Raw genomic sequence first — 10,746 nt, forward strand, 5'->3', positions numbered from 1 at the left:
GCTGGTGGGTTGGGATGCAGCCATGGGCCATTTGGGCTGGCCATACACCCTCAGCCCCCTCTGCATTCTCCGGTTCCCTTTCTCAACTACTCTGTGCTTCATCTCAAACCCTGAGACCCTGGGTCTTCAGCAGGTGATGACAGCCCTGCAGGACACGTGGTGGGGTCACCTTCCTGACCTCACCTGCTGTAGCCCCCTTGCACCCTGCCACTTCTTTGGAAGAGGGATCCCTGTGCTCAGCACAGGATCACCTTCCATGTCTCCCACCTGGTTTCCAGGGGGTTCTGACAACCACTTGATCCTCGTGGACCTCCGCTCCAAAGGCACAGATGGCGGCAGGGCAGAGAAGGTGCTGGAAGCCTGCTCCATTGCCTGCAATAAGAACACCTGCCCAGGTGAGCATCCTTGGTCCTCTCCTGTCTGGACCTCTTGGGGCTGATGGTGACTTGCTCTGGGGACAAGATGTGCTGTGTAGGACAGGAGCCAGGCTTTCCCCCGCTGCCTGCCCCCTCTGATGAGACACTGAGCCTGCCCAGGACAGAGCAGGAGAGGGTGCGGGAGGTGGGGGCCCTCTGGAAAACTGGATTTCTCAGCGGCTCATGAGTAAGATGTGGGAGATGCATCTCAGATGCAGATGTGAATGCCTGGTGTCAGGAGCAAGGACCACGTCCAGGAGGCCACTTCCTGGTATTTAAAGTAGTGCAGCCGACACCTGGCTCCACCTCCTGGCTTCTGCCTTCCGCTCTGGCCCCCTTGGGCTGTGTCTGCTTGAGTGGTATCTTCAGGCCCATTCCTTTTGCCTATGCGTCCCTTTTTGGTTCAGGGGGGTCAGTGGGGGACAGAGCCTGTTTATCTTGAAGGTGATAAAAGCGCGCTACGGCCCAGTGGGCTGCGCCTGGGGACCCCAGCATTGACCTCCCGAGGGCTCTTGGAAGAAGATTTCCAAAAGGTCGCCCATTTCATTCACAGAGGTGAGGGGGAGGCATGGCTGCTGGCCATGCTGAGCTGTGGGATGGCGGGGGAGGACCGCTCTCGTCAGGGCCGGTGATGGCCAGGGGACAGGACCTCGCCCAGCAGAATACATGGGCAGAGAGGGTGGCGGGCGTGGGTGGGAGGCACACACTGGGGCCTGGACGGCAGAGCAGTTGGCTGGCTGCTGGGCACGTGGGCAGTGGTGTCTCTCGCTGGCACAGGCATAGAGCTGACCCTGCAGATCCAGGACGCCGTAGGGGTGAAGGCCACCCTGAAGGAGTTCATGGAGAAGCTGGCAGGGGCCGAGGAGCACCAGCGGGCCGTGGCGGCCCTCAGGGCAGAGGTGGAGAGCTTCGCCACCCTATTCCCGCTGCCTGGCCTGCCTGGCTTCTAGAGGAGCGCCTGCCTGCCCAAGGACCCAGCACCCTGTGGGCCCCACACAGGCCTTCTCAAAGGCCTCTTTTCAGAATTTGCTACCTTTTTTACCTGCTGCACAAATCAACATTTAAAGCTTCTGGGACAAGTTATGAAGGAGTATAAATCTGAACCTCACCTTCTTGCAGCTTCAAATACAGTTATCATGGGAAAATGGAATACAATTTAGCCATTCCACCTTAATTATCCAGATGAGTGTGGGCACAGCTACTGGGAAGACACTGGGACCTTTACCCCATCTTGATCCCCTGGGCTTCCCGACATTGCAACAAATAGAAGCACTGAGCTGCTGCTATGACACCAGACAAGGGCTCAGCTCTGATGTGAGTGAGGAAGGAGCATCCTGGCCTGTGCTTTCAACCAGAATCCCAAGTCAGATGATTTTGTTCAGGTGCCACCCGGCTAGGTGGGAGTCCGGCTCTCACACCTGGGGAGGAGGGGGATGTTTGTGGTTTCCTCTCCCAGTCTGGAATGGGCAACCCTGGAAGCCAGTCTGGAGCCACCAAGGTCCAGACGACCATTTCCCTCCCCTGATCAGGAAACCAGAGGTCACCTTCCCAGAGAAACTTTATTTTCCACAAATATCAAGTGCAAAACATAGATGACCATTTTTAATAAGCACAGTCAAATTTTTAACCACAGGATGTCTACAAGAATTATAGTTTTAAAAAATACAACCAATTTTTGTATTTCAAAAATATCTCAACTCAAATAAATTAATTTCTTAAAAAGTACACTTTTCATACTATTTGTTTGGCATGACTGGTTAAACTGGTGTAGCCACACCGAGAGCTGTGGGCACACACATGTGCAGCGTGCTCTCACCCTGCAGTGCCCACAGCTCACCCGGGGGACCCACACTCACACATGACAAGGAACATGCAATAATAAAATAGCCTTTAAAAAAGTGACAAATACGACTTGGTCACGCCCTATGCTTCTCACCGTGGCCTGAACGCAGCGGTGGGTGGGGGCTCCAGCGCAGCGGGCAGGGCAGCCGCCACCTCTGGAGGCTGTGGGGTCGTCATACTGCCCGGCCTGAGACAAAGGGGCATCCCCAGGCTGCCGCACGCCCACCCCACACGCCTGCTCCCTCCTCCCCACAGCAGTGGTAACCAAACCTCCTCAGGTAGGGCCAGTGTGCTCAAACCCTAGCTGAAGCTGGTTTTGCTTCTGGGCAGAAGTAGAGATTTGATGCTTTGTCTGCTAATGCTGTCTTTCTTTAAAATTTCAGTTTTAGCAGTTTCTATCACAACACTGGGGAAAAGCCAGAAAGCCAGCTGGTTTGCTTCACAGCACGAGCCAAGGCACTTTCTCAAGCCTCTAGGGAGATGGGAAAGGCTGTCCACTAGCCGAGGGCTCCTGTCTGTGTGGAGACCATGTGGCAGCGGCAGCATCATGGACTGAGTGGAGAAGCTGGCCGGGCAGGCAACATCAGGCCAGGGAGGGGGCGGCAAGCTGTGTGCAGGGTCGTCTGGACTGCTTGGCCTCTGGGGACGTGTCATGAGCTGCAGCAGCACTTGGGGGAGAATCTATCAGCCTTCCTGTGACTTGTCACTAGTTTGGGGGTGAAATTTACAATCTCTGCAGGTGGTAACTGACCTAAAACAAGATGTTAAGAACCAACTGGGAAATGACCTGGGATCAGTTTCTACTGAAGGAGCAAGCCCCCCAGGGGCTGTAAAAGGGTTCGGCGGGTGTGGAGCTTCTGGAAATCTCTTAACTGCCAGCTTGAGCAGGTTCTTCATAACCTGGACTACTTTAAAAAGGTGGTGGCAGGGGGGCGCGGTGCACGTAACAGACTGGAAGTGAAGCTGAAACCAACCTCAAGGTTTTGGTGCCTGGGCCTCCAAGGTGACACCAGAACTGAACAAGGGGTGCTAACACCCTGATTTCTTAAGTGTCTTGGTGTTTGAACACTTATTATTACAGAGCAAACAAGATGAGCTGCTGCACAGGCTACCATCGCTCAGACTGGGTGCATCTGACACTTCTGGCAGGTTCCGGAACTGTGGCAGGGCAGGGAGAGCCTGGTTCCCTTTCGAGATCCTCTGAAGAGAAACATACTTGCCATCAAGCAAGCCTGTGAAACAGCCACACTGCAGAGCTGGCGTCTAACCAACATTTAAATGCTGGAGTTCAACCACTAGTTAGCAAAGGCTACTTCTAAGTGAAGACACAGCTCAAGGGACTGGCTCCCGGGTGCCCACTCTGTGGCTGCCCCATGGCCAGGCCTGCTCACACCAGCCAGGCTTGCCCTCCACACCCTGGGGGTCTCCTGACCACTTAAGGTGTAGCTTCTGCACAAATACTCTCCAGAATTGGACTTTTGCTTCAAGGAGGCCAGTGTGACTGACCTGCTGCCCCTCCCAGCTTCCCAAGTAAGAGGTGTGAACTGCTGAGTCCATGCTGATGGCCCAGGAACAAAACAGGTGGGCCAGTGATCACCTTGTATCTGGTCACTGGAGCCCCATGGCCCACCAATCTTCCCTCGACGTAAGGTGTCACAAAAGCTCATGTCCCAGGAGGCCCAAGTAGACACAATCAGCCACCTACCTGGAAACAAAGCAGCCTCAGAACACGAGGAGCGGGGAGTGGGGAGTAACAGGAGGACAGTCTTCCTGCCTGTACCCACACTGCACATTTAAAAGCTGCCGGGCCATCCCCGGAGACGCCTCTGGGGGAACACAGGTGACAGCACAGGTACACAGCCGAGAAGACAAGGCGACACAATGCCCCCAAGGGGCCTCAGTCACAGACTCTGGAGCAGGACCAGCCCTCCAGCGGGAATGGAGGCCCTGAGCAGAAGCCCAGGCAGGGAGAAGCCACCAGACTGAGGTGACATGGAGCCAACAACACGGAATGCTGCCCCAGCAGGCTTGCACACACATGCTCAGGAGCAACCACTGTGGCTGGTTCAGGTGTGTTTATCACAATTTGGGGAAACGTAAAGCAGTAACACCAAGAGTTCTCTCTACTTTAGGAAAAACAGCATGAGGAAAAGAAGGTACAAAAGTCTCAAGATTGCAAAAACCACCCATCTATATACATCAGGGGTAACTGTCAGAGCCTCGGGGGTCCTGGTGGGTGAAGGTGTGGGGGACTCGGGGTGGGGGGGGGCTGCAGCAGAGCAAGCTGCCGTAAGGTGCCCACGCTCCAGGCCAGCACAGCCCCTGAGGCAGATCACTGAGACTGCCACACAGCCTTCCTGGAGACCCCAGCCTGGTGGCTGGCTGAGTAGGACCCAGCGGCCGCCAGGCCCGTGACACCCCACGAGGTAGTGAAGTGGTTGCAAAGGTTTGCTGTGGGTGTGAGGACTGGGGTGACCTCTGCCAACTGAGCTCCAGCCTGTCGGCAGACCCTTTGAAAGAACAGAGTAGGATCACCTGGCCAGGGGGGTGGACAGGGCTGGCTCTTCCTCGAGGAACCCCGTGGCCTTGTCTCCGGGGCTCCCCACCCCCGAGAACAGATCTGAAAATTGGGTGCCAGTGACTCCGCTCACTCCTGCTGAACTGGAGAGCCCAGTGACAGGCGCCTCCATGCCTGGTCAGGAGGTGAGGCCTGGGTAGGGTGCCTTCAGGAGCCTCCCTGAGAGGGCGGCTCCACGAAGCCGAGTGAAGAGCCTCGTCCTGCTTCCCGTGTCCTCCAAGCAACAGCTGCCCCCCTGATCTTGCTTGTGTGAGTGTCCAGAGAACCTGCCCGCAACCAGCGTGGTCCTCCACATGGGCTCTGCCCCGCTGCCCTAATCCACCACTGAGACTTTCTTCTGTCCCAGCCTCTGGGCCTGACGCCAACCACTCTCCTCCAAGGGACACTGCCAGAGGGCCAGGCCCTCCACCCTTGCCCAGAGGCACCTGGGAACCATGGCTGCTGCCTTGGTGTCCTTCCCGCTGACAACAGCAGGAGTCCAAACAGCTCAGAGGACCGCTCAGTCATGCCAACCCCTCCCCAACCCTGGGCCACAGGTCTCAGTCACCGAGGCGGGCTGGACTCAGATCTTGTACAGAAAGCTGGGCACGTAGTCGAACCTGAGGGCAGGCTGGCTGGTCCCGCGCCGCTCCTGCGTGTAGTGCAGCCGCAGCAGCTCCGCCAGGTACCGCACCACCTTGACGTCCTCATGCACTAGCCCCAGTGTCAGCTGCAGGAAGCTGGCCTGGCGACTGGCAGCCAGCTCCGGGGCCTCACCGCCGTGCGCGGGCAGGTGCAGGTGATGGCAGAAGGTGTAGAGGAAGGCCTTGGCACACAGCTGTGCGAGCATGCTCTGCACGTGCAGGAAGTAGGTGCTGCCCCGCCGGATGTGTGTACGGTGGTCCGCCAGCCGTGGCACCAGGGTGCCCCTGTAGAGCGGGCAGCGCAAGGTCTTCCGGTCCAGGTCAAGGATGCTCGTGTAGCGGCTATAGCGGCTCAGGGCGTGCAGGGCACTGGCACTGGCGGGGGATGCCACCCTGAAACACACAGATCAAGGTCAGGGGGCAGAAGCTGGGATGGGCCCCCTCTCAAGAGGCCAGCCCCGGCCAGCCCCACTCGCTGGTGCTCTCTGGAAGGCAAATGTGGTCGCGAAGATCTTCACGGCTCCTCAGCCCTCATGATGGAGGTCAAATCCTAGTGTGGCTCATGAAGCCCTGATGACCGCTTTCTGCTGGTCTCTGAGGCCCAGCTGTTAGTTCCCTGGGGACTCCCCTGCAGCCATGCCAAGCTTTCCAGTGGGGGGGCAGGTTCTGCTCTGCCTGAACACCAGGCCCTTTCTGCTGTGCCTGGCTTATGACAACTCAAACCTCACCCAGCCTCCCTGACCTCCGTGTGCACCTGTTTCTTCCTCTGTTACCTAGTCAAGTCCCTTTACTTCTGAGCCTTGTCTGTGAGGCAGATGCTGGTCCTAGCTACTGGGTCACCTCAGAGGGCAAGTCCGGGGTGCTCAGGACAGCGCTTGGCCCTTACCCCGAGCCTGGTGCTGACCAGTGTGGTGCCAGGAGCTTCTGCAGACTTGGATCTGTAACCCATGCAGCACCCTGCATGTCAGAGGCAAGAAGGTGGGTGGGGTTCGCTCAGCAAGGGAAGGAGTGCCAGGGGAGGCGGGGTAGGGACTGTCCTGGGTCCAGCTCTCAGATTCCATATTGACTTAGCACATGGGACCAAGCGCAGTGGACACACAGAGGCACCCTCTGCTTGGACCCTCTAGCACTGACCCTCAGGGGCCTCGACCTGCCTCGTTATCTCAGTGTCCAACCTACCTGCCGGCCTGGCTCACCACCCACCTCAGCTCTGAGCACCCCTGGGGCCCAGGTTCAACGTGCATCCCAGGGGGCAGCCCTTTCCTGCTCTGAAGGGCAGCTGCAGGACCCCCGCCCTAGCCTTGGTTCATCCCCTCAGAGTGCCCCCCACCTCATTGCTGCTCACTGCCCAGGACACCTTTAGAGAAGCCGCAGCAAGCCCAGTCCCCACTCTCCTCCTGGTCCTTCGGTCAACCCTCCAGTGACAGGTGCCCTGGAGGGCAAGGCCCCCAGCCTGTCCACTGTGGCTCACACCCAAGCAGGACCCTCTGGGGGCACATGTCCCAATTCTCAACCCCTGTGCACTCAGGAGCTCTGGGAGGGAGGGCTCACGGCACGAGTCATCAGACAACCTCCAAGGTCTCAGCTGCCACTGTTGACGGGTCTCCCACTTTCCTGGAGGAACCCTCCATGACTCCAAGGCCAGGGGCCAGGGCCTGGCTCTGCCCCTGCCACCCAGCCTACCTTCCTCAGGGCAGGTCTTCACCCCGTGGACATCAGAGCAGCAGACAGGGATCAGACACAATTGGCCCAACACCCAGCCCACGGAGAGGTCACAGCTGGAGTGGGAGCAGGGCAGCCTGTCACAGGGATGCCCCACTGTGGACACATCTGTAGTCCAGCCTTGGGCACAGTGGCTGCCACTTATCAGCCTCAGTAAACATCTGGCAAATGACTGCTCAGTGATGCAACCCTCCTATTTCCCCAGAAGGGAGGAGGGCCCTGCCTGGGTGCCCACTGCAAGGGAGCAACTCAAGCATGCCCTTCTCTATGGTCCAGGGACTGGACTCCAGCTATCACCCCTCTCAATGCCCGCATGTTGCAGGTGAGCAAAGGCAGGTTTGGGGAGAGGAGCGAGGAGGCTGAGCCCAGAGCACATTCAAGGACAGGAGTCCTTCAAGCTAGACAAACAGAGTGGAAAACCCCAAAAGGAACTGCTAAAGCACAAGGGAGTGAAGTGGAGACAGAGTTTTTAAGAGGTGGAGGAATTGGCTCTCACAGCCGACAGGACAGTGGAGGGGGAGCCAGGAAGGCTGCCTTTCCCAGCACTGCTACCCTCCTAAGACCCAGACCTCGCCTCAGTCATTTACACCATAGTGTGAACTAGAGACTCAGCAGGGACCTGAGATCCAGAAGTCCAGTCATTCCCAAACCTTGCTGCAAACCACGTGACTCCACTTCATACCCCAAGCCAACCCGATCAGAATCTCTGCAGGTGGGGCCAAGGAGCCTGTGATTCTAGAAATTGCTCCCAAACAGTTTTGATACAACAAGGTACAGACCAGGGTCAGGAACCACTTCGCAACCGAAGTCCCTTTGGAAAGGATCTGCCCAAAGTGACACAGTGAGTTGGTGTGGGGCCCCCCACAGGACCCATGAACCTCACCCCAAGGGATGGCCACCTGACAGCTCATCTCCTACGGTCAGGGCCTGTCCCACCCCGTGACCAGTTACCTCTGCAGGCCAATAAGCTTCCACTTCTGGAAGTCCGTGATGTGCAAAGGGGAGGAGAGCCAGTGCTTCACGGGTTTGCCATGGCGGCCGTAGCCAGGGACAAAGATGGAGAGCGCAGTCACCAGCTTCCTGACCATGGCCTCCTCTTCCCCCAGGACCACCAGCGTCCTCCCGCTGAGCAGGGAGTAGATGGCTGGGTGGGCAAACGGGTACTGGCGGATGAACTTTAAGGCGTTCTGGCCTGCCCTCTTCTTGTGCCTCTCGGAAGAGGGGCCAGCAGGAGGCATGGAGGAGGGAGTCCTGTCGGAGCTGGTGGAGGCTACGCTGCTCCCATAGCTGGTGGCATCGGAGTGGTCATCCAGGCTGGTCTTACTGCCGTCTAGGCTGGTCAGCAGGTGGCTCGGGTCCAGCTCATAAGCAGGGAAGCCTTCACAACTATTGTCTCGGGAAGAAGGACTGGCATTTTCCACCGAGAAGTCCACGTGGAACCCTTGGTCCTTCTGCCGGTAGCGCTGTGGGGGAACGCTCACGACCCCGTCCTCATCGGAGAGTGTGTGGCCTGGGGTGGAGAGCGGCACCAGCAGAGCACCAGCTTCCCTCCCGATGCAGCAGGAGGCATCTGTCTGCAGCAAAGCGAGGCCCGAGCTGCCCTCCTCGGCCTCCCCCGCCTCCGGTGGGCTGATGCCTGCCTGGAAGTGGATGGCCCCCTGGCTGCCTTCTGCGTAGGACTCCTCCTCGTTAATGGCACTTGGATAGCTGGCCTTGAAGTCGTCAGGGATGAGGGCCTCAGAGGGGCAGGTGCTGAGGACTTCGATGCTGTCCCCGCTGATGGTCCTGTGGCTGACTGCCTTGCTCCGGACGACCTGGGGGCTCAAGGGCACTGTGAGGCTGGACTGGCTCTCAGACTTCGACAGCACAGAGGTGGGTTTCTCTGTGCCCAGAACCTCGATGCTCTCTCCGCTACTAACGCTCCCTTTCATGTCCATCTCCAGGTAGTCCAAGTTCTCCTGGGGGTCAAAACTGCTTGATTCCATCACGGCCGCTTCCCTTGATGCCTCATCCCCAAGGTCCTGCTCCATCTTGATGAGCACGGACTCCACACTGGATTTGTAGGAGCCCACGCTGATTAATACTTGAGGAACCAAACAGTCTTCTGGAGACTCAGAAGGCGGCCCGTAGTGATGGGGCTTAGAGACTGTGCTCTCCTGTTTCTCAGCCAGTCTGTCGCTGACCTCCACCAAGTCTTCAAAAAGGAAGCTGGTGATGTGCTGCTGCTTCAGGAGTGCTCTGTCAATCTGACTGGTCAGGAGGTAACAAAGGTCCCCTCTGAACATGTGCTCAATGTGGCGGAGCTGCGCCAGGGTCTGGGTGAAGTACTCGGTGTCACAGAGCTCCTCCAAGGTCTTGAGCTTCTTGTCGAAACACTTGGTGGACTTTGCTTTGATGAGTTTCGGGGTGTAGGAGGGTCTGCAGGCATAATGGTCGGTGTCAGCAGACTCTTCAGGGTCAGAGGTAGTGGCTGCCTGGCTGGGCGGATCCTGGATGTGCTCCGATTCCCTAGGACACAAACTGGACCCCCTCAACTTGCGATGAGGGTATGAGCGGATCTGCCTTAGAAGGTCTTGATGTTCGATGATGGACTTCTCTACACTGGCCAGTTCATTGGCCTTCTCGATGGCCTGAGATGAGTAAAACCCTTTGTCATTAGCTTTCTTCTGGATCTCTGTCTCCGTGTGTAGCACTGTCCTGGTGTAATCCAAATCTTTCAGTTTTTTTTCAAGTTCCCCGGCAAAAGCCTTCCTGTTGCCTGTCTTCAAGCACTCTGATGCTTTGGAAAATTCAGCTGAGAGCTCCTGGAACTGCTGCATAATTTTGTGCTGGTCTGCCGAGATATAAGCCATACAAAAGGGCCTCACGAAGCCGCGGGCCTCCAGGTCGTACAGGGTGAGATGGTGCACGTAAGCAAAGGCCCCTTCCTTGGAGTCACCCAGCACCACCTTGGAGTCCTCCACAAAGTTCAGTTTGGGGTAGGCAGAGCCAGGAGGATGCCCCACGAAGGAGGCCTGGTAATCCACAGACATGATCCGCAAAGAGAAGTAATTGAGATCAAAATTACCAAAAACTTTGGTGTCATTGGGGATGGTCAGTAAGGGCTGGGGTCCCACCTGCTCAGAGAATTCGGAAATAAGGATGAAGTCCCGAGAGAACTTGGCCCCGGACAGTTTGGACCATGGATTGGCTCCTTGGCTGGCGAAGGGGAAGAGCGGCACCGAGTACTCCTCGGGCAGTGCCGGCTCATTGTAAGGCTCCTCCTCGTACTCGTCCTCTTTGGTGAAGGCCACCACGTCAGGGGCGCTGATCATATTTTCAGGTATATGGGAAGAACATGGAGAGGAAGTAGAACAGATGCGGAGGTAGCCAACGCGGGGGAGCCAGGCCTCTGGAGGAGGAAGCAAAGTCCCTGCGGAGCAGTCTTCTTTGCGTCCTCAGGGGTCCGAGGCTGCCAATCACAAACCGGAGGTTCGAGTTCTCGCAGCCCCTCAAAGGTGTGGCTCCTTCAAGGGTTCCGGAGGCCTCAGGAGACCCCAGGAACTCCGCAGGTCAGGAAGACCCA

General features: G+C 57.5%; 2 protein-coding genes across 6 annotated transcripts in view; one reads left to right on the forward strand and one right to left on the reverse strand.

The window, feature by feature from the left end:
- SHMT1 (serine hydroxymethyltransferase 1) overlaps window positions 1-2,617 on the forward strand; it is a 29,096-nt gene extending 26,479 nt beyond the window's left edge. For all 5 annotated transcript variants that reach the window (XM_027519658.1, XM_027519654.1, XM_027519657.1 and 2 more), the window contains 3 exons: window positions 279-395; window positions 861-971; window positions 1,194-2,617. In XM_027519658.1, coding sequence (XP_027375459.1) covers window positions 279-395; window positions 861-971; window positions 1,194-1,366 — 401 coding nt within the window. In that variant the 3' untranslated portion in view covers window positions 1,367-2,617. The remainder of the gene's footprint in view (window positions 1-278; window positions 396-860; window positions 972-1,193) is intronic.
- Window positions 1,992-10,659, reverse strand: SMCR8 (Smith-Magenis syndrome chromosome region, candidate 8). The gene is made up of 2 exons (XM_027519650.1): window positions 8,133-10,659; window positions 1,992-5,852 (listed from the first exon to the last, which is right to left on the reverse strand). The coding sequence occupies exons 1-2, from the start codon at window positions 10,493-10,495 to the stop codon at window positions 5,399-5,401; spliced, it is 2,817 nt and encodes a 938-aa protein (XP_027375451.1). The 5' UTR covers window positions 10,496-10,659; the 3' UTR covers window positions 1,992-5,398.
- Between the last annotated feature and the right edge of the window lie 87 nt (window positions 10,660-10,746).

This window comes from Bos indicus x Bos taurus, chromosome 19 (assembly GCF_003369695.1).
Source record: "Bos indicus x Bos taurus breed Angus x Brahman F1 hybrid chromosome 19, Bos_hybrid_MaternalHap_v2.0, whole genome shotgun sequence".
NCBI classification, from domain to species: Eukaryota; Metazoa; Chordata; class Mammalia; order Artiodactyla; family Bovidae; genus Bos; species Bos indicus x Bos taurus.